Source organism: Pseudophryne corroboree, chromosome 5, assembly GCF_028390025.1.
Source record: "Pseudophryne corroboree isolate aPseCor3 chromosome 5, aPseCor3.hap2, whole genome shotgun sequence".
In the NCBI taxonomy this organism is placed as follows: Eukaryota; Metazoa; Chordata; class Amphibia; order Anura; family Myobatrachidae; genus Pseudophryne; species Pseudophryne corroboree.
In genome coordinates this window covers 731,369,045-731,396,200 of record NC_086448.1, presented here as the reverse complement: position 1 = coordinate 731,396,200, position 27,156 = coordinate 731,369,045, and the positions used below count along the sequence as shown (strand labels likewise).

General features: G+C 43.3%; 1 protein-coding gene and 1 pseudogene across 1 annotated transcript in view; one reads left to right on the top strand and one right to left on the bottom strand.

The window, feature by feature from the left end:
* Window positions 1–27,156, top strand: part of CNGB3 (cyclic nucleotide gated channel subunit beta 3) — a 346,397-nt gene that overhangs the window by 302,289 nt on the left and 16,952 nt on the right. The window contains exon 18 of the mRNA XM_063924064.1: window positions 26,472–26,649. Coding sequence (XP_063780134.1) covers window positions 26,472–26,649 — 178 coding nt within the window. The remainder of the gene's footprint in view (window positions 1–26,471; window positions 26,650–27,156) is intronic.
* Window positions 10,558–10,667, bottom strand: LOC134931286 (U5 spliceosomal RNA; annotated as a pseudogene).

Here is a 27,156-nt window from a genome sequence, read left to right as displayed (position 1 = left end):
GTTGAATGAAAGTGTGGTAACAGGAGAGGAAGGGAAGGGAGGCAGAAGGGTGGATGAGAGAAAGAGAAGGCGAGAGATGAGGAGCAGGTGTAGATGACTGATGGCTGGGGGGGGGGGGTGGAGTTAGGAACAGGGGGCAAGATACAGGATTAGGGAGACACTAAGTGATGGGGGAGTTGAAGAAACCTGGACATACAGTAGTGTTGATGAGGTAAATGGGGGGATGACAACTGGAAACAGGAGTGGAGGTTGTATGAGAGAAACAGAGCAGTACGTAGAATTGCAAAAAGGCAGGTGAAAGTACAGTGTTGGTAACAGTGTGTGCTTAGTGGGAAACTGTCCAGATTTTCGTGGGACAGACACATTTTTTGGGGGACTGTCCCGCTGTTCCACCCACGGGAGGCAGTGTCCCGCGGTGGGGGGAAGTTGGGAGGCTCCTGCCATCGCTGCCCTGCTTAGCAGAGCAGCGGTGAATAGACGCTGTGTGCATGCGCACAGTGTCTATTCATGGGTAGACAGAGGGAGAGGGGGTATGCCAGAACCTCACAGAGCGCTGGGCATGCCTCATCAGTGATGAAAACTGGGGCGTGGCTCACGATTGCGGCACTCTCACGAAGCCATGCCCCCTTTCCCTAGGCCACGCCCCTTCCCCCGCGTGGCCTCGGGAAACTAAATCATACCTCCCAACTTTACACAGCCGTAAAGTTGGGAGGTATGATTTAGTTTGAAATGAAATAAAAGTGTACATAATATGTGTGCAAATATTTTTTAAGGTTGACTGTGTTAGAAATGAGAGGATGTGAGTGTGGGCAAATAAGCTATGGGAATTCAAACAGGATATTTAATAAATTGCGTTTGTACAGCTGTCCATTTAAAAAAACTGAAAGAACAAATAAAGGCAATTGCAGATGTAGTTGAAAATGTATGCAATGTCCAAAACAGGGAGATCAGTGCTGAATATTCAGGTGAAACAACCAGGACGTGAATGATGTGAAGATTAATAGATGTATTTTTTAAAAGTAGTCCTTCAGATTTTCTGATTTTTGATAGCGTGTTCTCCTTCAATGTCCTTTCATTCAGAGTGCATTTGTTGATCCAAAGCAGACCTTATTTTATTGTGAAAGTTGGTAATAGTTTGAAGTTAGATTGTTGTCCTGTTTCACTTCGGTTTAAAGCAAGTATAACGCTGTTAAACACTTTGTATATCTGCACTTAGGGGGTTATTCCGAGTTGATCGCTCGCTAGCTATTTCTTGCAGCGCAGCGATCAGATAGTCGCTGCCTATAGGGGAGTGTATTTTTGCTTTGCAAGTGTGCAAACGCATGTGCAGCCGAGCGGTACAAAAAAGTTTTTTACAGTTTCACAGTAGCTCTGGACTTACTCAACCGCTGCGATCATTTCAGTCTTTTTGGTCCCGGAATTGACGTCAGACACCCGCCCTGCAAACGTTTGGACATGCCTGTGTTTTTACTACCACTCCCTGAAAATGGTCAGTTGACACCCATAAACACCCTCTTCCTGTCAATCTCCTTGCGATCGGCTGTGCGAATGGATTCTTCATTAAATCCATCGCCCAGCACCGATCCGCTTTGTACCCGTACGATGCGCCTGCGCATTGCGGTGCATATGTATGCACAGTTTTGCTGAGTTTTGACCTGATCGCAGCTCTGCAAAAAAGTGCTATCTGCATGCTACAGCTACGTCTGCTACAGCCTACAGAATGACATTCATACAGAAATACAGGCATGTGCAGGGGTTTAAGTGGTCCGGAACGGGGTGGAACTGCCGCTTACACTGCCTGAGCCAGAAGCCGGAGCTCAGGAGTGAGCTCCAGCTTCCGGCTGCACTTAGGGGGAAAGAGACGGCTCCCGCTGCTAACACAGTCTCAGTGGGTGCCCGGCATTTCCCTAGGTTAGGTGAGCCGGAGGAGGCGGAACTGCGCTCCGTCTCCAAATGGAACTGGCGGAACGCAGTTCCGTCCCGTTCCGGCTCACTCTAACCTCTGGTAGTGTCCCTTTTACACAATACCCACAGTAGTAGTGCCACTTATACACGTAATGCCTACAGTAGTAGCACCGTTTATACATATAATGTCCACCACAGTGGTTCCGCTTATACACACACTGCCCCCCACAGTAATTTTACACACTGTCCACCACAGCAAATACATAAAAATACACTGTCCCTATTTTCTTTTTTCTCTTCCTCCCTCAATGGCAGCAGGTGGGAGTTTAAACAGGCAGTAAGCAAGAAGCCGTGAGGATCAGCAGAGAGCAGTGCTAGGCTGGCGGGATGGCATATGCAGGCAGGTGTGTGGGAGGGTGACATGGCGTGCGTGACCTATGAGTCACACCATGTCACCGTAGACTGGGCTGCGGGAGAGCGCTAATGCTGCCCGAGTCCCAGTGATGCCAGCAGTGGGCAGTGCATTTCTGGCTGCACATCAGAAAACTGCTGGCAGCACAGCAGTTGGGAACCACTGACTGATGCGCTGTGGGTGGACACAGGTGGTCCAGTGACGGAACGCACAATCTCCCTGTTCCAACACCTGGATGAGGGATACAGTAGTTACTGGGTGTTCACATATAAGGGACAGAGGGAGCAGGGAAATCACATACAGAGGGGGAGGGGGTACAGTAGAAGCGGGGTATCAGCAGAACCTAGGTGTGTAGTGAGGTCAGTCACAGTCACAATATGTGCACTTTGTGTATAAGGGGCACTAATGTGTGTCATAACATGAATAAGGGACACTACTATGTAGTGTAATGTGAATAAGATTGTGCTACTGTGCGGCTTAATTTGAATTGGGGATACTATTGGGTGACCACGCCCCATTTTTGAGGCCACTCCCCATTTTTGTGGCGCGCGCAATCCCTTTACTTCTCTAGTATGGGGGGGGGGGGGGGAGGAGTTCCACCACCTCTCTAGGACCACTTTAAGCACTGGGCATGTGTGCACACTAATTAATGAAAACCCTCCATTGGCCATCCAAAACAAGCTTGGCAATAAAATGGCTTACGTAAAAAGGCAGGACCCACCCTAGGACTAGATATAAATCATGCCTTAACACATTCCAGAGACTGGTGATAGTGTACAATTTAACTACAATTAAATATCATAGTGCACTTATTAAATCAATTCAACACATGAGGTGGAATGTTCTGCAGTTTAATTCAGATATAAAATTCTGATTACATCACATCATATACAGTTGATTTGCATATGAAATCAGACAGTGATGACATCATTGAGAATACATCAGTGGCGCACACAGGGGGGTACAGAGCATTCAAACCAGACCCCCCACCCCCACTGTACCAATTATTTTATTTTATTTTTAGCTCTGTTTCAATAACATCATCTTGGCACCACTCCCTTTTCATTGACCCATGAATTGCGGCATTATGCAAGTGCCTGGCCCACTCCCATCATCAGCCTGCTGCATCTCACCACTGGGGGCATATACTTTATACACACATATAAAGTACAGAACCCTGCCCACCTACAATCCTGCATTTGCCCGTGCACCTCTCTACATTTAAGCATTTTCTGACAAAATGTGTCACTGAACTCACCTAGCAGAATGGGCACTTATATTCTTTTTTTACATTCTCTGAAAGGTATGCATCCATATCAGTTTCATTATAATATATGTTTGTACCATAACAAAAATATATTATGTACCGGTATTTATGTTTAGTATACACATACCTCCCAACTTTGAATCATTGTAAATCGGGACACTCTGCGCGGCGTAGCCGCACTCGTCCCGAAAAAGGGGTTGGCCTTGGTTGGGCATGGCTATGGCCGAGTGGGCGTGGCCACACACTGAAGGTCCATTTTAGTCATTTTGGGGGTGTGCTCAGCGCTCCCTGAGCAGCTGGGCAGCCCCCGGCTCACTCCCTGCACTGAATAGATGCTGTGCGCGTGCGCACAGCATCTATTTAGACATCACTCGCTGCTTTGCGGTGCAGAGCAGCGGGTGATCAAAGCCTCCTCAACTGCCCTGCCCGCGGGACACTGAGACCCGCGGGAGGGACAGTGGGACAGTGTCCGAATAGCGGGACTGTCCCGCTGAAATCGGGACAGTTGGGAGGTATGTATACAGTTGAGCATACTTAGAGGTCTCTTTAGGCCATTTCATCCTGACCTTAGGTACAGTACATTACAGGGACGTGCGGTGAGGTAAATGGCTCAGGAGGCACTGGATAGCACCAGAGCCAGATTTAAACGCAATATATGAGGCCAAGAGTTCATGTGAGCATTATACACAGGTGCAGCAGTATAAACTCCTGGAAATTTGGTGAGTTTTAATCAGAGATGTGCAGAAAAAATATAGAGGGGGGGCACTGCCTCACCTGCCATAAACTTGTTACTACAGACATTTGGCTATAAAAATGATTAGAATAATACAAAGAAGATATTTCAAACATATTCTTTGTATTTTTCATATACTTTATACAGTCAGAACTCTGGCGCAAACGTTAGTATGACAGGAAAGGCTCTGCCTCACCTGCCTCACCCCACCGCACGTCAAATATAAGTACTTTCATATCTTCTAGGTAGGCTGCAGATTCTGTGCATACCTTCCCCCGAGTAGGCAGCTACGCTTCTACAAGAATGGATTAGTGTTCCCTAAAAAAAATAGCAATATAAAAAAAAAGAAATGCAATCCGAATTGTTCACCCAACATAATGTACATGTTTTCCATGTGTTCATGGTCTATATATGTGTTTACTTTAAACACTTCTGTGTATTGCATGCCTGTTTTCCGTAGGGACTGATGATCCTTATTTTATAGGCTGTGTTCATGTATTTAATACTGTAGTTACAATAACAATTTAGTTTAATAGATGCTTGGAACAGTTGATGCAATATTAGCAACCTAGGTCAAAACATTTATAAAATACTTTTGCCCTATTTATATAAAAAGACCCTCAGTAAAATAGGGGGAAGGTGGTGGTGTGGGGGACTCATGTAAGTCATTTAATTTCCCATCTAAATTATATTTTATTGTATACTGTAAAAAATATGCCTCTGATCTCGTTTACTAAATAGTAAATATACAGAAGTGGCTTTTATTCTGAACACCTGCCTGTTCCTGAACTCAGAAATTCCAAATTGCCTTTACTTTATCTCCTATTCATCCAGCACCTGGATCAATAGTTCTCACTTCCAGTCCTTAGTGACCACCTGTTTTATTGTCTGTCTCCAATGCTTTAAGCCAGGGGTGGCCAACCAGTCAGATGCAAAGATCCAGAAAAGATCTGTAGTCAAGGGCAAGAGCCGCAAAAATGGGGGCGTGGCCTATTTTCACAAAGCCACACCCTATTTTGTGCGCACACCTTTCGTTATGACGTTTGTAGGAGTATGACCTTGTGTCATAACTCCGTTTTTAGTCTGTTGTACAGTGCCAAATACATATAATGTCCCAGTACAGTGCCACATACATAGAAAAATGTAAAAAAAAATGGGTGCCTCCACACTGCCAGAAACATATGTCCCCACAGTGCCACATACACATATGTCCCCACAGTGCCAGATACATATATGCCTCACAGTGCCACATACATATGACCCCCCCAGTGCCAGATATACATGTCCCCCCAGTGCCAGATATACATTTCCCCCCCAGTGCCAGCTATTCCCCCAGTGCCAGATATGCCCCCAGTGCCAGATATATATGTCCCCAGAGTGCCAGCTATGCCCCTAGTGCCAGATATATATGTCCCCAAAGTGCCAGCTATGCCCCCAATGCAGTGTCCCCACAGTGCCAGATATACATGTCCCCACACGGTGCCAGCTCTGCCCCCAGTTCCAGATATACATTTCCCCCCAGTGCCAGATATACATTTCCCCCCAGTGCCAGATATACATTTACCCCCAGTGCCAGCTATGCCCCCAGTGCCAGATATGCCCCCAGTGCCAGATATATATGCCCCCACAGTGCCAGCTATGCCCCTAGTGCTAGATATATGTCCCCAAAGTGCCAGCTATGCCCCCAATGCAGTGTCCCCACAGTGCCAGATATGCCCCCAGTGCCAGATATACATGTCCCCACACAGTGCCAGCTCTCCCCCAGTACCAGATATACATGTCCCCCCAGTGCCAGATATATATGTCCCCAGAGTGCCAGCTATGCCCCCGTGCCAGATATGCCCTTAGTGCCAGATATATATGCCCCCACAGTGCCAGCTATGCTCCTAGTGCCAGATATACATTTCCCCCCAGTGCCAGATATGCCCCCCAGTGCCAGATATACATGTCCCCCAAGTGCCAGATATATGTCCCCACAGTGCCAGATATATATGTCCCCACAGTGCCAGCTATGCCCCCAATGCCAGTGTCCCCACAGTGCCAGATATACATGTCTCCCCAGTGCCAGCTATGACCCCAGTGCCAGGTATACATGTCCCCACAGGGCCAGCAATGCCCCCAGTGCCAGATATACATGGTCCTCCCCTTCCCCCGTGCTGCTCACCACGCTGCTCTCCTGCCCCTCACTCTCCGGCAGCTGTGTCTCTCTTCAATTAGGCGCCGGTCCGTGAGCCAATCAAAGCTCGCGGTCCGGCAGCCACCGGAGAGTGAGGGGCAGGAGAGGCGCACGCTGCGCTCTCCTCCCCTCACAGACAGCAGCAGCGCGTTAGGCAGCACGGGGTAAGGGGGTCCAGGGCAGCGGTGGCCAGCATGCGGCGGATGACAGAGCCGCATGCGGCTCGAGAGCAGCGGGTTGGCCACCCCTGCTTTAAGCAGCTCTGATTTCTCTGACGTCCTAGTGGATGCTGGGACTCCGTCAGGACCATGGGGAATAGCGGCTCCGCAGGAGACAGGGCACAAAATTTAAAAGTTTGACCACTAGGTGGTGTGTACTGGCTCCTCCCCCTATGACCCTCCTCCAAGCCTCAGTTAGGTTTTTGTGCCCGTCCGAGCAGGGTGCAATCTAGGTGGCTCTCCTAAAGAGCTGCTTAGAAAAAGTTTGTTAGGTTTTTTATTTTCAGTGAGTCCTGCTGGCAACAGGCTCACTGCAACGAGGGACTTAGGGGAGAAGAAGTGAACTCACCTGCGTGCAGGATGTATTTGCTTCTTAGGCTACTGGACACTAGCTCCAGAGGGACGATCACAGGTACAGCCTGGATGGGTCACCGGAGCCGCGCCGCCGACCCCCTTGCAGATGCCGAATAGAGAAGAGGTCCAGAAACCGGCGGCAGAAGACGTCTCAGTCTTCATGAGGTAGCGCACAGCACTGCAGCTGTGCGCCATTGCTCTCCGCACACTTCACACCAGCGGTCACTGAGGGTGCAGGGCGCTGGGGGGGGCGCCCTGGGCAGCAATGTAATATACCTATTCTGGCTAAAATATATCACATATAGCCCCTGGGGCTATATGGATGTATTTAACCCCTGCCAGGTTCCAAAAAAAACGGGAGAAGAAGCCCGCCGAAAAGGGGGCGGGGCCTATTCTCCTCAGCACACAGCGCCATTTTCCTGCCCAGCTCCGCTGCGAGGAAGGCTCCCAGGACTCTCCCCTGCACTGCACTACAGAAACAGGGTAAAAACAGAGAGGGGGGGCACTTATTGGCGATATTTATAATATTTGAGCTGCTATAAAGGGAACACACTTATTAAGGTTGTCCCTATATATATTTATAGCGCTTGGGTGTGTGCTGGCAAACTCTCCCTCTGTCTCCCCAAAGGGCTAGTGGGGTCCTGTCTTCTATCAGAGCATTCCCTGTGTGTCTGCTGTGTGTCGGTACGTGTGTGTCGACATGTATGAGGACGATGTTGGCGTGGAGGCGGAGCAATTGCCTGTAATGGTGATGTCACCCCCTAGGGAGTCGACACCAGAATGGATGGCTTTGTTTATGGAATTACGGGATAGTGTCAGCACGCTACAAAAGTCGGTTGACGACATGAGACAGCCGGCAAACCAGTTAGTACCTGTCCAGGCGTCTCAGACACCGTCAGGGGCTGTAAAACGCCCTTTACCTCAGTCGGTCGACACAGACCCAGACACTGACACTGAATCCAGTGTCGACGGTGAAGAAACAAACGTATTTTCCAGTAGGGCCACACGTTATATGATCACGGCAATGAAGGAGGCTTTGCATATCTCTGATACTGCAAGTACCACAAAAAGGGGTATTATGTGGGGTGTGAAAAAACTACCGATAGTTTTTCCTGAATCAGAGGAACTGAATGAAGCGCTGGGAAACACCTCCTAGGGTGGATAAGGCGCTCACACGCTTATCAAAGCAAGTGGCGTTACCGTCTCCTGATACGGCCGCCCTCAAGGATCCAGCTGATAGGAGGCTGGAGAATACATTAAAAAGTATATACACACATACGGGTGTTATACTGAGACCAGCAATCGCCTCAGCCTGGATGTGCAGTGCTGGCGTGGCTTGGTCGGAGTCACTGTCTGAAAAATAGGATTTTGGTACTTACCAGGTAAATCCTTTTCTTTGAATCCATAGGGGGCACTGGAGTACTCTTGGGATATGGACGGGCGTAGCCGATCAAAGGCACTGAATATTCAAATTTAGGACTCTCCCCCCCCTCCATATCCCCAAGTACCTCAGTGTACTTTGCCAGTGTTTTTTACTGAGCGAACAGGATATAGAGAGGTTGACAATGGAGAATCCCTATAACATAACGGACAACCACAAAGTTGATCCGTAACCTTATTGTCAACTAAACAGTTGACACCTTAACCGATAGAACTTTATAATTTGATCCAATCGGTGAAAATGTGTTACCATAAGCTCCTTTGAGCTTAATACCACCCAAGTAAAATTTGTTCACTAAGCTCCCTTGAGCTTAAACAACCCAGGTAAAACTGCTCTGGGTGGGCGTCCAGTGCCCCCTATGGATTCAAAGAAAAGGATTTACCTGGTAAGTACCAAAATCCTATTTTCTTTATCATCCACTAGGGGTCACTGGAGTACTCTTGGGACGTACCAAAGCTTCCCTCGTGGGCGGGAGAGCTGTTTGATACTTGTAACAGTAGGCAGCCAAAGCTAAATGCTGATGGCGCCACCATTCATAACGTGTAAACGTGCACCAACGTGGTGCACTGAAGGCTATGTAGCCGCGTCGTAGACGCTCCACGACCCGCTGGGTCCGACATTCCCACAGAACCTGTGGAATGAACTATTACTGACGTAGGCGATTGTAACTTAGCCTTAAAGTAAACCTGACTTGTAGTCATTACTATCCAACTGGATAATGTCTGCTGAGAAACTGGCTAACACCAGTTTGCAGTATCATATATAACAACAACGTATACATATCACGTACTGTAGACGTTCGGTACATATATAAACGCGTAACGCGTGTACCACATTCAGAATTTTAGAATGTGCTGTCCACACAGTAACCACTATTGGTATATTGATGTGATGAATACGAAAGCGGATTTCGTCCGAAGATCTGATTTGTCATGAGAAACTCAAATACGGTGGCTTGGAATACAAGGCACCCAAATATGAAAACAAACCCCTTGCCGAAGCACCCTTGCCGTAGGCAAGGCTAGAAGAAAAATGTTTTCCAAAGTGAGAAACTTAATCCCCATTTTTTTAAAAAGGGTTCCAAAATATGAAAATTTAATTCCCTTTTGTTAAAAAAAAAGGTTCCACAATATGAAAACTGTAAGAAATCTGAACCCAACCTCAAATCGCCTAGCGCTGTAGGTGGGATAAATAGAGTCTGAACTTTGGTGACACCTTGTAGAAAGATGTTCACAGACGTAAATAGAGGCAAACGCTTTGAAAATAAGTTTACCACACAGATACCTGCACTCTTAGTGCAGATGACCGCAGTTTTCCATCCCATTCCGTTTAACAGAATACGGGTACTTGAAGTATGATGTTGGAAACTTCCGAGAGTTACAACCTATGTAAGCACACGAAATTTCTTAATAATGAGCTGCCTTAAGCGGCTTACTATTTCGTAACATGGTTGGTATAACCGATACTGTAACGCTCTATTTTTTAAGAGGGCGGTCTGAACCCTCACCCTGTCAACCGCAGCTGCGGTACATAGATAATAGGTACATAGGTAACTATGGGTAAAAGAAACGTTTCCTGATGTAACAGGTTGGACGTATTATGAGCGGGGCCAGATCGTGTGCAAGTATTCCTTGACAATTCGAGAAGCAAACTTCTCTGAAACCCATGAGATACCACCAGTATGACTGTGACGAACTGTCTTCTGATCCGTTTTGGCAACGAAGAGAGAAGCAGAAAATGGTGGAGCTAGATACACGATGCTGAATGACCCCATGAATGTGATGTACACATACTGAGCTTTCATCATTGTGGCGAGATGCCATCATGTATACTTGAGGGTAACCCCCTTGTGAAACACCTCTGGATGTAATGTCCAGTTTCCAAGATCCAAACCCTGACGGGTGAGATCGTGTTTCTTGACATTTTCACATAATGGCGTTCTGAGCCATTAAAGATTTGAGTTACCTGCCGCATAGTCATGCGGCTTCTTGGTTCTCACTGTTGTTGAGTATGCAACTGCCGTTGCTTTGTTTGACTGCTTAAAGGCAGCGTGAGCCAGGGCTGAAAAACAAAATTACATGAAACTCACGGTTGTTTCTCTCCACAGAAATCTTTAGTAAAAAGCGAAAGATTTATTCGTTCTGAAGAGAAACCAGATTCTATCCCTGGTCAGACTGAAAGCGAATCATTTAATGTATTGTAAAATGCACAGAGTTTTAGGACATTTATCTATTGCATTGTAAAATGCACAGAGTTCTAGTACCTTTATCGACAGGAATCTGTCGTGTTTTAGAACCTTTGCGTTGATTTTAACTACAAATCCTGACTCTCTGTGACTGTCGTCCAGAGTATACGCACCCTTGTCCCTCTGTGAGAAACGCGATTGAAAACACATCTTTATTCTTAATAAGTGAATACAGCAATGTACCGCTAATGTGCGTGTACCTTTGTTCTTGCTGGTGTAGTAGGTAAAAGTCTTTGATTTACCGTATTTATAATCTTACCTAGGAATTGACATCGTTTAGACCGACTTAGATGTGATTGTTTTCGAACTTAATATGCTACCGCAACTTAATATGCTACCGCAGTATACCTTAGTAGCACAAGATAGAGGAACTTTGTTGATACATAGTTCTTATGTGAGATTAGCTATCATTTCAACATCACTTTGGTAAATACCGGAAGCGATAAGCAACGGAAGAAATGAACTGGTTAATGGTTGTGGCGATTTGCAAACGCTAGAACCTGATATGAATAAACCTGACTGGGTAAATACGCATTGTGAAAATCAATGCAATTATACAATTGTGTGGCTCCAATAAGCAAAAACTAACCGCAGAAAAAAACCATTTTCTAACTGTAGTAAATGACTTGCTGATTGATATTCCACGGAGCTGTTTGATTTTGCTCAAACAGAAGGGAATAAGTAACTTTGACTCTGTTAGCGTACTATTGCCTGGTTTATAAACCAGCAACGACTAAATGACAACCTGCCAAACCGTTCGACAGAAGCAGTTTTGTACTGTAAGCTGTAACTAGCTGCGACATATATGAGTTGAAGTCATGAAACCTCGCAACTGTAACATGAAAAGACCCACTTCCACAATTGTAAAGGCGGTCATCAAACCACTGGCTTGCAGACTGTAACGTCCTGTCGTTACATTTCTTATAAAGGAATAAAACGCCGTTACAAGTATACTGTATGCGTATGCGCTAATGGCAGAATATCCTAAAGGGATAAAATGGCGTTACAAGTATATCAAATTTAGGAGCAAACAAGCTCTGGCCTCGTCGCGCTTAACTAGCGACAATGAAAATAACCGGCGTTAGCAGAAGCTTTACAGATATACTCTGCAGCTTCTTTTAACCGTGATCGGTATGGTTTCATACATAGATCTAGTGACCCAAATGTATCTGGGGTTTTTATAATGTTTGACAGAAACGCATTTACCAATGCCGGATCGCGTCCTTTTGGACACGATTATGTATGGTTGTCCAAAACCCCGCACTATCTGAGTGCTGGACTAATGTACCCTTCTCACTTGTAGTTATCGGTGTGAGATTTGACATAGAATCGTGCATTAAATTATAAGACCAGTGAAAGAAACACTCTGGTACCCAAAGGAAAATAGTCACTTTGGAAAGCTTGTCTTTTGTTAGCGCTGGCGGAGTTATTCTGAGACTCCGATTACCGCTGTTTTAATTTGAATTGCCAATGTTAACATTTTTAGTCTGCACTAGAGCCTTATTTGCTATGTCGACAGACATCATAATAGGCAACAGACAGACACTTGCACGACTTAATAAAGTTATTATATGGCATATATATCTATAGATATATGTTATTGCTGAACAGCATATTTATTAGGAAACTAAAGTGTTCTTTATGTGAAAAGCAGTTCACATGGGCATGAAACCCGAACCAAATTCCTACTAACACCCCTGCGCCTTCTGGTGGCTTAAAGATGTAGGGCAGGAATGTTCTAGAATTATCCTGCACTACAACTTCCCACTAACACCCCTGCGCCTCCTTGTGGAGTAGAGGTGTATGGCCGGTGTTATGGAATTATAACTGGAAAACCAGCAATGATTAAAATGGCCGTCATGCCATGCTTTCCCAGACAATCACAGTACAGGTTACCTGCTGCAGTTGTAATATAGGCTTAATAGCCTATTATACAGTTACTATGCTTAATAGCCTTTTATACAGTGATAACCCTGGTGTTGGATACAGTAAAATATATGCAATTAGTCAATTAATATGAACACTCAAAAATAACAGAAAACATGGTTAAACTTGCAATAGGTTATCCACTGGTAACCTATTGCCAGCCAAAGCCTCATATATATATTATATATATATATATACCAAGTGTTTACACATATAATCACAGTTTATACTGATATCATAGACAGTTCTGCCAGCCAAAGTTTCATTATATATTATATATATAAACCTGCAGAAACATATAATACCCCGTACACAGCTTGTCTTTGCTGCTGCTATAGGTATTATTCCCCCTCCCCCTCCCCCCTGCATCCCCATGTTACCTGCAGCGTACAGGGATCGGGTGCAGGGAGAGCCTGAATTCCGCGCCGGGGAGCCGTCCGGAAGCTGCTTCCTACAGCAGTACACAGTCTCCCTGTGTCTGCGGTGTCTCTGTGGAAGAGTGGCCGGCGTCCTTTAATGACGTGCGGCCACTGTTTAGTACAGGGGAGTCTCGGCGGCGTGTAGCGGTGCCGGGCCATCAGATCAGTGAGAGCGGCCGGCGTCTGAGTGCCGAGCGGCCGCTCTCTTAGTTGAGCACACAGTGCGTGTCGTTAGAGCAGTGAGAGCGGCCGGCGTCTGAGTGACGTGCGGCCGCTGTGCTTTAGGCCAGCGCACGGAGAGTCTCGGCGGCGATCAGCGGTGCCGGGCCATTAGTGCAGTGAGAGCGGCCGGCGTCTGAGTGACGTGCGGCCGCTCTGCTTTAGGTCTCAGCGTGATTAGCGGTGCCGGGCCATTAGCGCAGTGAGAGCGGCCGGCGTCTGAGTGACGTTTGGCCGCTCAGCGCGTATAATGTGAGGAGAACTCTCTCATTCTCCCCAACTATCAGGTGGAACTTCATATATAAGAAGTGCTCCTCTACTTCAGCGGGACCCGTCAGCGCCTGTACAGTATAACACACACAGCAGGGCGGCAGCGTGAGCTGACCGCCCTGACACACATACCTTGCTCTCCTGGCTGTGACGAGCTTCTCTGTGTAAGCTACGTTTCAGCCTCCAGCTTCTCTCCTCGTGTCTGCTGTAAGCTCTTTCTTCCAGCTCTTTGTCTCATCCTGGCTGTAACGGATCTTCTTTCTGTAAGGTCCGTTCAGCTTGCAGGAGACAGTGGCTGCCTGTGGCTGTGAGGGTGCTCGTTGTGAGGACCGACACGCCATGCGCTTGCTTATAGCGCCTGTGGCTGTGAGGGTGCTCTTTGTGAGGACCGACACGCCATACGCTGCCTTGCAGCGGCACCATCCCGGACCCAAGTTTTTCAGAAACTGGGACGGGAAGTGTAAAAATTAAAAAATAAAAATAAAAAATAAAAATCTTCTGAAAAGTGGCCATTGCCACAAGCCGATGATCATGCTGTGAGCACCGAAAAAACACTGGCAAAGTACACTGAGGTACTTGGGGATATGGAGGGGGGGGAGAGTCCTAAATTTGAATATTCAGTGCCTTTGATCGGCTACGCCCGTCCATATCCCAAGAGTACTCCAGTGACCCCTAGTGGATGATAAAGAAATATTGATACCCTGGATAGGGACAGTATTTTACTGACTATAGAGCAGTTAAAGGATGCATTTCTTTATATGCGAGATGCACAGAGAGATATTTGCACTCTGGCATCAAGAGTAAGTGCGATGTCCATATCTGCCAGAAGAAGTTTATGGACGCGCCAGTGGTCAGGTGATGCGGATTCCAAACGACATATGGAAGTATTACCGTATAAGGGGGAGGAATTATTTGGGGTCGATCTATCGGATCTGGTGGCCACGGCAACGGCCGGAAAATCCACCTTTTTACCCCAGGTCACCTCCCAGCAGAAAAAGCCGCAGGCTTTTCAGCCGCAGTCCTTTCGTTCCTATAAGAACAAACGAGCAAAAGGACATTCCTATTTGCCCCGAGGCAAAGGAAAGGGTAAGAGACTGCAACAAGCAGCTCCTTCCCAGGAGCAGAAGCCCTCCCCGGCTTCTACAAAGGCGTCAGCATGACGCTGGGACCTTACAAGCAGACTCAGGGGCGGTGGGGGGTCGCCTCAAACATTTCAGCGCACAGTGGGCTCACTCGCAGGTGGACCCCTGGATCCTGCAGGTAGTATCTCAGGGTTACAGGTTGGAATTCGAGAAGTCCCCTCCTCGCCGTTTCCTAAAGTCTGCTTTGCCAACGTCTCCCTCCGACAGGGCGACGGTATTGGAGGCCATTCACAAGCTGTATTCTCAGCAGGTGATAGTCAAGGTACCCCTCCTACAACAGGGACAGGGGTATTACTCCACGCTATTTGTGGTACCGAAGCCGGACGGCTCGGTAAGACCGATTCTAAATCTAAAATCTCTGAACCTGTACATACAAAAATTCAAGTTCAAGATGGAGTCACTCAGAGCAGTGATAGCGAATCTGGAAGAAGGGGATTTTATGGTGTCCTTGGACATCAAGGATGCTTACCTTCATGTTCCAATTTGTCCTTCACACCAAGGGTACCTCAGGTTCGTGGTCCAAAACTGTCATTATCAGTTTCAGACGCTGCCGTTTGGATTGTCCACGGCACCCCGGGTCTTTACCAAGGTAATGGCCGAAATGATGATCCTTCTTCGAAGAGAAGGCGTCTTAATTATCCCTTACTTGGACGATCTCCTGATAAGGGCAAGATCCAGAGAACAGCTGGAGGTCGGAGTAGCACTAACCCAAGTAGTGCTCCAACAACACGGGTGGATTCTGAATTTTCCAAAATCCCAACTGATCCCGACGACACGTCTGTTGTTCCTAGGGATGATTCTGGACACTGTTCAGAAAAAGGTATTTCTTCCGGAGGAGAAAGCCAGGGAGTTATCCGATCTAGTCAGGAACCTCCTAAAACCAGGAAAAGTATCTGTGCATCAATGCACAAGAGTCCTGGGAAAAATGGTAGCTTCTTACGAAGCGATTCCATTCGGCAGATTCCATGCACGAACTTTTCAGTGGGATCTGCTGGACAAATGGTCCGGATCGCATCTGCAGATGCATCAGCGGATAAAATTGTCCACAAGGACAAGAGTGTCTCTGCTATGGTGGTTGCAGAGTGCTCATCTGTTAGAGGGCCGCAGATTCGGCATACAGAACTGGGTCCTAGTGACCACGGATGCAAGCCTGAGAGGCTGGGGAGCGGTCACACAGGGAAGAAACTTCCAGGGCGTGTGGTCAAGCCTGGAGACGTCTCTTCACATAAATATACTGGAGCTAAGAGCAATCTACAATGCTCTAAGCCTGGCAAAACCTCTGCTTCAGGGTCAGCCGGTGTTGATTCAGTCGGACAACATCACGGCAGTCGCCCACGTAAACAGACAGGGCGGCACAAGAAGCAGGAGGGCAATGGCAGAAGCTGCAAGGATTCTCCGCTGGGCAGAAAATCATGTGTTAGCACTGTCAGCTGTGTTCATCCCGGGAGTGGACAACTGGGAAGCAGACTTCCTCAGCAGACACGATCTGCACCCGGGAGAGTGGGGACTTCATCCAGAAGTCTTCCACATGATTGTGGTCCATTGGGAAAGACCAATGGTGGACATGATGGCGTCCCGCCTCAACAAAAAACTGGACAGGTATTGCGCCAGGTCAAGAGACCCTCAGGCAATAGCTGTAGACGCTCTGGTAACACCATGGGTGTACCAGTCAGTGTATGTGTTTCCTCCTCTGCCTCTCATACCAAAAGTACTGAGAATTATACGGCAAAGGGGAGTAAGAACGATACTCGTGGCTCCGGATTGGCCAAGAAGAACTTGGTACCCGGAACTTCAGGAGATGCTCACGGAAGATCCGTGGCCTCTACCTCTAAGACGGGACCTGCTTCAGCAGGGACCGTGTCTATTCCAAGACTTACCGCGGCTGCGTTTGACGGCATGGTGGTTGAACGCCGAATCCTAAGGGAAAAAGGCATTCCAGAAGAGGTCATCCCTACCCTGGTAAAAGCCAGGAAGGAGGTGACTGCACAACATTATCAAGTACTACATATACAGCCCCCGGTTGTGCCCCCAGTGGCACCGTGGGATCTTAATGTAGTTTTGGATTTTCTCAAATCCCATTGGTTTGAGCCACTCAAATAGGTGGATTTGAAATATCTTACATGGAAAGTAACCATGCTACTGGCCTTGGCTTCAGCCAGGAGAGTGTCAGAATTGGCGGCTTTATCGTATAAAAGCCCATATCTGATTTTCCATTCGGACAGGGCAGAACTGCGGACGCGTCCTCACTTTCTGCCTAAGGTGGTTTCAGCGTTTCACCTGAACCAGCCTATTGTGGTGCCTGCGGCTACTAGCGATTTGGAGGATTCCAAGTTGCTGGACGTTGTCAGAGCATTGAAAATATATATTTCAAGGACGGCTGGAGTCAGAAAATCTGACTCGCTGTTTATACTGTATGCACCCAACAAGCTGGGTGCTCCTGCTTCTAAGCAGACGATTGCTCGTTGGATTTGTAGCACAATTCAACTTGCACATTCTGTGGCAGGCCTGCCACAGCCTAAATCTGTCAAGGCCCATTCCACAAGGAAGGTGGGCTCATCTTGGGCGGCTGCCCGAGGGGTCTCGGCATTACAACTCTGCCGAGCAGCTACGTGGTCAGGGGAGAACACGTTTGTAAAATTCTACAAATTTGATACCCTGGCTAAGGAGGACCTGGAGTTCTCTCATTCGGTGCTGCAGAGTCATCCGCACTCTCCCGCCCGTTTGGGAGCTTTGGTATAATCCCCATGGTCCTGACGGAGTCCCAGCATCCACTAGGACGTCAGAGAAAATAAGATTTTACTTACCGATAAATCTATTTCTCGTAGTCCGTAGTGGATGCTGGGCGCCCATCCCAAGTGCGGATTGTCTGCAATACTTGTACATAGTTATTGTTACAAAAAAATCGGGTTGTTATTGTTGTGAGCCGTCTGTTCAGAGGCTCCTACGTTTGTCATACTGTTAACTGGGTTCAGATCACAAGTTGTACGGTGTGATTGGTGTGGCTGGTATGAGTCTTACCCGGGATTCAAAATCCTTCCTTATTGTGTACGCTCGTCCAGGCACAGTATCCTAACTGAGGCTTGGAGGAGGGTCATAGGGGGAGGAGCCAGTACACACCACCTAGTGGTCAAACTTTTAAATTTTGTGCCCTGTCTCCTGCGGAGCCGCTATTCCCCATGGTCCTGACGGAGTCCCAGCATCCACTACGGACTACGAGAAATAGATTTATCGGTAAGTAAAATCTTTTTTTTTTATATATATCTGATCCTGTGCAATTAGTTTATTAGAATGTAACTCACCTTAAACCTGCATGTTAGATGGGTTCAGTGATGGAGATGAGGTCTGGGGTAATCCCCCCATGCACATGACAATCTTTGTTCCCAGTAATGGGCCAATGTTCTGAGCTTAATGACCATAACTGAAAATGTATGACTGTTCTGTGACTCCTAAAACGGGGATGAGGAATCTGCTTGTACCATTAGATTATTTCTGTATATTGATGGATGAAAAATACAGTATATAGTATGACACTTTAATTTACCATTTGTCTGTATTAGTTATGTAGACTGTTAGTGCGGTTTCATACCTCGCCTTTATAATGTATTGTTATCACAGAGACTTTAGTGTTACATTTTGGAGAGGACGAGTGGCAATGATCTCACAGAAATTGCTCACTCTGGTACAAAGAGAATGGATTGAATCTTTCACACACCAGCACTCCTAGTAAGCTCCGATCAATACTTGTAATCTCACCTTCAATCTTGCTGCACCTTGGATGCCAATTCAATGACATTACGAATCACACAAGACAAAAACATAGAAACATATAGAAGAAGTTTAAAAAATACCAACTGGCGTCTCCAGGCTGGCCGCTGAAGATGTATGACTTTTTAATGCTAATTTGAATTCTAAACATGTCAAAAACAGTTAAACATTTGATTTTCATTCAAAATGAAATTACATTTAATCTTCAGTCATTCTGTTATATGAATTAGCTAGTGTACATCTGTTATATGAATTAGCTAGTATACATCTGTTATATGAATTAGCTAGTATACATCTGTTACATGAATTAGCTAGTGTACATCTGTTATATGAATTAGCTAGTGTACATCTGTTATATGAATTAGCTAGTGTACATCTGTTCTATGAATTAGCTAGTGTACATCTGTTCTATGAATTAGCTTGTATACATCTGTTATATGAATTAGCTAGTATACATCTGTTCTATGAATTAGCTAGTATACATTTGTTATATGAATTAGCTAGTATACATCTGTTACATGAATTAGCTAGTGTACATCTGTTATATGAATTAGCTAGTATACATCTGTTATATGAATTAGCTAGTGTACATCTGTTATATGAATTAGCTAGTGTACATCTGTTCTATGAATTAGCTAGTGTACATCTTTTCTATGAATTAGCTTGTATACATCTGTTATATGAATTAGCTAGTATACATCTGTTCTATGAATTAGCTAGTATACATCTGTTATATGAATTAGCTAGTATACATCTGTTACATGAATTAGCTAGTGTACATCTGTTATATGAATTAGCTAGTGTACATCTGTTCTATGAATTAGCTAGTATACATCTGTTCTATGAATTAGCTAGTATACATCTGTTATATGAATTAGCTAGTATACATCTGTTTTATGAATTAGCTAGTATACATCTGTTATATGAATTAGCTAGTGTACATCTGTTCTATGAATTAGCTAGTGTACATCTGTTATATGAATTAGCTAGTATACATCTGTTCTATGAATTAGCTAGTGTACATCTGTTCTATGAATTAGCTAGTGTACATCTGATATATGAGTTAGCTAGTGTACATCTGTTATATGAATTAGCTAGTGTACATCTGTTATATGAATTAGCTAGTGTACATCTGTTATATGAATTAGCTAGTGTTCATCTGTTATATGAATTAGCTAGTGTACATCTGTTCTATCAATTAGCTAGTATACATCTGTTACATCTGTTATATGAATTAGCTAGTGTACATCTGTTATATGAATTAGCTAGTATACATCTGTTCTATGAATTAGCTAGTGTACATCCGTTATATGAATTAGCTATAATACATCTGTTATATGAATTAGCTAGTGTACATCTGTTATATGAATTAGCTAGTGTACATCTGTTATATGAATTAGCTAGTGTACATCTGTTACATGAATTAGCTAGTGTACATCTGTTACATGAACTAGCTAGTGTACATATGTTCTATGAATTAGCTAGTGTACATCTGTTATATGAATTAGCTAGTATACATCTGTTCTATGAATTAGCTAGTGTACATCTGTTATATGAATTAGCTAGTATACATCTGTTCTATGAATTAGCTAGTGTACATCTGTTATATGAATTAGCTATAATACATCTGTTATATGAATTAGCTAGTATACATCTGTTCTATGAATTAGCTAGTATACATCTGTTCTATGAATTAGCTAGTGTACATCTGTTACATGAATTAGCTAGTGTACATCTGTTCTATGAATTAGCTAGTATACATCAGTTCTATGAATTAGCTAGTGTACATCTGTTACATGAATTAGCTAGTGTACATCTGTTCTATGAATTAGCTAGTATACATCTGTTATATGAATTAGCTAGTATACATCTGTTATATGAATTAGCTAGTGTACACATCTGTTATATGAATTAGCTAGTGTACATCTGTTCTATGAATTAGCTAGTATACATCTGTTATATGAATTAGCTAGTGTACATCTGTTATATGAATTAGCTAGTGTACATCTGTTATATGAATTTGCTAGTGTACATCTGTTATATGAATTAGCTAGTGTACATCTGTTATATGAATTAGCTAGTATACATCTATTATATGAATTAGCTAGTGTACATCTGTTCTATGAATTAGCTAGTATACATCTGTTACATCTGTTATATGAATTAGCTAGTATACATCTGTTATATGAATTAGCTAGTATACATCTGTTATATGAATTAGCTAGTGTACATCTGTTCTATGAATTAGCTAGTGTACATCTGTTCTATGAATTAGCTTGTATACATCTGTTATATGAATTAGCTAGTATACATCTGTTCTATGAATTAGCTAGTATACATTTGTTATATGAATTAGCTAGTATACATCTGTTACATGAATTAGCTAGTGTACATCTGTTATATGAATTAGCTAGTATACATCTGTTATATGAATTAGCTAGTGTACATCTGTTATATGAATTAGCTAGTGTACATCTGTTCTATGAATTAGCTAGTGTACATCTGTTCTATGAATTAGCTTGTATACATCTGTTATATGAATTAGCTAGTATACATCTGTTCTATGAATTAGCTAGTATACATCTGTTATATGAATTAGCTAGTATACATCTGTTACATGAATTAGCTAGTGTACATCTGTTATATGAATTAGCTAGTGTACATCTGTTCTATGAATTAGCTAGTATACATCTGTTCTATGAATTAGCTAGTATACATCTGTTATATGAATTAGCTAGTATACATCTGTTTTATGAATTAGCTAGTATACATCTGTTATATGAATTAGCTAGTGTACATCTGTTCTATGAATTAGCTAGTGTACATCTGTTATATGAATTAGCTAGTATACATCTGTTCTATGAATTAGCTAGTGTACATCTGTTCTATGAATTAGCTAGTGTACATCTGATATATGAGTTAGCTAGTGTACATCTGTTATATGAATTAGCTAGTGTACATCTGTTATATGAATTAGCTAGTGTACATCTGTTATATGAATTAGCTAGTGTTCATCTGTTATATGAATTAGCTAGTGTACATCTGTTCTATCAATTAGCTAGTATACATCTGTTACATCTGTTATATGAATTAGCTAGTGTACATCTGTTATATGAATTAGCTAGTATACATCTGTTCTATGAATTAGCTAGTGTACATCCGTTATATGAATTAGCTATAATACATCTGTTATATGAATTAGCTAGTGTACATCTGTTATATGAATTAGCTAGTGTACATCTGTTATATGAATTAGCTAGTGTACATCTGTTACATGAATTAGCTAGTGTACATCTGTTACATGAACTAGCTAGTGTACATATGTTCTATGAATTAGCTAGTGTACATCTGTTATATGAATTAGCTAGTATACATCTGTTCTATGAATTAGCTAGTGTACATCTGTTATATGAATTAGCTAGTATACATCTGTTCTATGAATTAGCTAGTGTACATCTGTTATATGAATTAGCTATAATACATCTGTTATATGAATTAGCTAGTATACATCTGTTCTATGAATTAGCTAGTATACATCTGTTCTATGAATTAGCTAGTGTACATCTGTTACATGAATTAGCTAGTGTACATCTGTTCTATGAATTAGCTAGTATACATCAGTTCTATGAATTAGCTAGTGTACATCTGTTACATGAATTAGCTAGTGTACATCTGTTCTATGAATTAGCTAGTATACATCTGTTATATGAATTAGCTAGTATACATCTGTTATATGAATTAGCTAGTGTACATCTGTTATATGAATTAGCTAGTGTACATCTGTTCTATGAATTAGCTAGTATACATCTGTTATATGAATTAGCTAGTGTACATCTGTTATATGAATTAGCTAGTGTACATCTGTTATATGAATTTGCTAGTGTACATCTGTTATATGAATTAGCTAGTGTACATCTGTTATATGAATTAGCTAGTATACATCTATTATATGAATTAGCTAGTGTACATCTGTTCTATGAATTAGCTAGTATACATCTGTTACATCTGTTATATGAATTAGCTAGTATACATCTGTTATATGAATTAGCTAGTATACATCTGTTATATGAATTAGCTAGTGTACATCTGTTATATGAATTTGCTAGTGTACATCTGTTCTATGAATTAGCTAGTATACATCTGTTACATCTGTTATATGAATTAGCTAGTATACATCTGTTTTATGAATTAGCTAGTGTACATCTGTTATATGAATTAGCTAGTGTACATCTGTTCTATCAATTAGCTAGTATACATCTGTTATATGAATTAGCTAGTGTACATCTGTTATATGAATTAGCTAGTGTACATCTGTTATATGAATTAGCTAGTATACATCTGTTATATGAATTAGCTAGTGTACATCTGTTCTATGAATAAGCTAGTGTACATCTGTTATATGAATCAGCTAGTGTTCATCTGTTATATAAATTAGCTAGTATACATCTGTTCTATGAATTAGCTAGTATACATCTGTTATATGAATTAGCTAGTGTACATCTGTTATATGAATTTGCTAGTGTACATCTGTTCTATGAATTAGCTAGTGTACATCTGTTCTATCAATTAGCTAGTATACATCTGTTCTATGAATTAGCTAGTGTACATCTGTTATATGAATTTGCTAGTGTACATCTGTTCTATGAATTAGCTAGTGTACATCTGTTCTATCAATTAGCTAGTATACATCTGTTCTATGAATTAGCTAGTGTACATCTGTTATATGAATTAGCTAGTGTACATCTGTTATATGAATTAGCTAGTGTTCATCTGTTATATGAATTAGCTAGTGTACATCTGTTATATGAATTAGCTAGTATACATCTGTTCTATGAATTAGCTAGTGTACATCTGTTCTATGAATTAGCTAGTATACATCTGTTACATCTGTTATATGAATTAGCTAGTGTACATCTGTTATATGAATTAGCTAGTATACATCTGGTATATGAATTAGCTAGTGTACATCTGTTATATGAATTAGCTAGTGTACATCTGTTCTATCAATTAGCTAGTATACATCTGTTATATGAATTAGCTAGTGTACATCTGGTATATGAATTAGCTAGTGTACATCTGTTATATGAATTAGCTAGTGTACATCTGTTATATGAATTAGCTAGTGTACATCTGTTATATGAATTAGCTAGTGTACATCTGTTCTATCAATTAGCTAGTATACATCTGTTACATCTGTTATATGAATTAGCTAGTGTACATCTGTTATATGAATTAGCTAGTATACATCTGGTATATGAATTAGCTAGTGTACATCTGTTATATGAATTAGCTAGTGTACATCTGTTCTATCAATTAGCTAGTATACATCTGTTATATGAATTAGCTAGTGTACATCTGTTATATGAATTAGCTAGTGTACATCTGTTATATGAATTAGCTAGTGTACATCTGTTATATGAATTAGCTAGTGTACATCTGTTATATGAATTAGCTAGTGTACATCTGTTCTATCAATTAGCTAGTATACATCTGTTACATCTGTTATATGAATTAGCTAGTATACATCTGTTTTATGAATTAGCTAGTATACATCTGTTATATGAATTAGCTAGTGTACATCTGTTATATGAATTAGCTAGTGTACATCTGTTATATGAATTAGCTAGTGTACATCTGTTATATGAATTAGCTAGTGTACATCTGTTATATGAATTAGCTAGTATACATCTGTTATATGAATTAGCTAGTATACATCTGTTATATGAATTTGCTAGTGTACATCTGTTCTATGAATTTGCTAGTGTACATCTTTTCTATGAATTAGCTAGTATATATCTGTTACATCTGTTATATGAATTAGCTAGTGTACATCTGTTATATGAATTAGCTAGTATACATCTGTTACATGAATTAGCTAGTGTACATCAGTTATATGAATTTGCTAGTGTACATCTGTTCTATGAATTAGCTAGTATATATCTGTTACATCTGTTATATGAATTAGCTAGTGTACATCTGTTATATGAATTAGCTAGTATACATCTGTTACATGAATTAGCTAGTGTACATCTGTTATATGAATTAGCTAGTGTACATCTGTTATATGAATTAGCTAGTATACATCTGTTACATGAATTAGCTAGTGTACATCTGTTATATGAATTAGCTAGTGTACATCTGTTCTATGAATTAGGTAGTATACACAGAGGCGTAACTAGGGTTTTCGGAGCCCAGGGCAAGATGAAAAATGGCGCCCCCCAAAAACAACAACAACAACAACACCATAATGGGCGTGGCCACGCACCAGAAGGGGCATGGCCACTGAAAATTCCCCACAGTGCCAGATACATGCCCCACGGTGCCAGTTACAATGCCCCACAGTGCCAGTTACAAGACTCCCCCCGCCGCTTACTTCAGTCGGGCCATCAGTCACTCACCGCTGCGGCGCTTCCCTCTGCTATGTGAGGGGAGGAGAGCGCAGCACCTCTCCTGCCCCTCACCGCTCCAGGTCTCCGGCGGCTGCTATGTGGCGCCGGTTTGCTAGCCAATCAGAGCTCCCGGGCCGGCAGCCAATCAGGAGCCGGTCCGCAAGCTCTGATTGGCTAACACCGCCGGAGACCGGACACACGCAGCGCTGCTGGCAGCGGCGGTGAGGAAAGGGAGAGACGCTGCGCTCTCCTCCTCTCACATTTCAGCGTGACGGGGGCGAGTGGGGCATGATGCCCTGGCCGCCGGCGGCGCCCCCCTCTCCTGGACCTGCCAAGGCGCCCAGGGCACGTGCCCCACTCGCCCTACCCTAGTTACGCCTCTGAGTATACATCTGTTATATGAATTAGCTAGTGTACTACAGTCAGTCTGCAAACTAACAGTTTGCCTTCCACTACACAGTCGGGTTGGGGTTACGTGGCTGGTGCTCGGGATCCCGGCGGTCAGCATACCGACGTCGGGATCCCAGCCACCAGAATGCCGGCAAGGGGGCGAGCAGGTCTCGCCACGGGTTCTGTTCCCACTCTATGGGTGTTGTGGACACCCACGAGTGGGAATAGCCCCTGTTAGCTGATATCGTGATCCCGGCGTCAGTATGCTGATCGCCGGGATCCTGTGTGCCGGCCACGTAACCGCTTTCCACATACTGTAGTCCGCATACTGGGCCTGATTCTTAGTTGTATGTAGACCGCGTCTTATGCTGATTTCATGAACACTGAGATGCCCACTTAATGCATCTTACGGATTGTAGTTCCGCCTTGTAGCATCTGTGGACACATTACTGGTGCACTATCGGATGCACCAGTAACACTTGCATAGGCTCTATGGCAGGTGCAGTTTCCCCATCTGACTATGGCCTCCTGTGTAAGCGGTTATGTGGCATATCCATGATATGCCGCATCTGTTTAGCCATTCCCCTGTTACCTCCCAGGAACGCCCACTGAATTGCACAGACCACGCGTCCAATTCTGTTCTCCATCTCTCTGAGCACTAGCAATGAGAACGCACGCCCTGTGTGACATCGGCCAACTGCACACGGCATTGCCAAGAATCAGGCCCACATTGTCTTATAGACAGAAACAGGTAACGTATATGCAGAGAGTAGGGGGTAAATGTAAAATTAATAATCGGTGCTACAATGTCTGGACCCCATATATCAGTGATGTACTATAATGGTTGCAGGGTATTCAGTGCCCATACCATGCAGCCATTGCATTTATCACCTCTTGTCAGCCATCCACTGCACTGTTCCTGGCTCGATCTTCAGAAATATGGTTCCCGTGTCATGTTTTTGAAGTAAGCACCAGAAATATGTGCCGGTGCCATTTTCTCAGGGGTGTAGGGGGGCCACTGGCATCTGTACACTGGCCCCCTACAGTTTTATAATGACCCTGCCATGTTTGATTGATTGCACTATGGTGAAGAGAGGCAAAACTTCACATCTCAGTTGCATTTAATCCCTACACAAACAATATAGATTTATACTATATAATAAATATTCAACATATAAATCTTGCATTTAATAACTACAGGAAATTACTGAAGGATAAGGGAAAACCAGCAGCACCCGCTGTGGTAAGAAAAGGCTTTGCTCACCTGATCCCCACAAAACATGGGACTCCCCGGCTGTTCCAAACCTTACTGTCGGCTGCCGCTAACAAACCGGGATTCCGTCTGCTACAGAGAGTGGGAAAACTACAGGCTGAGCAGGTAAGAAATTATACCTAAAGCAGCAACTTCATACAAATATATCATAATAATCTGTGTATTTATTAGATAAGACATATATTAAATATATCATAATAATCTGTGTATTTATTAGATAAGACATATATTAAAGGAAAACTATATTTATTTACTTATATGTTGTGCAGAACAGAACTTAAACAATTTTCACAATAATTGAGTCTGGCACCACCACTGCGCATTAGAAGTTGAGAATTTCTCTTGCTTGTGAATCCTCAAAATAAAATTTAGGAGGGAGCTCATGAGAATTTTATATATGCAAAGAATTTATTATTTTTTTTAAACTTAAATAGCTTTTTACAGCTTAGGTCTGACAGGCTAGATCAGCGACGTAGCAGGGTGATAATTCCCACCTCCCCTTCCACTACTGCAGCATGTAAGACAAAGAAGCAGTTGGCATCCTGGCAGTCAGGATGCCAGCGGTCATGTGACAGATGCCAGAATCCTAACACCACCCTAAATCCTGGTGCC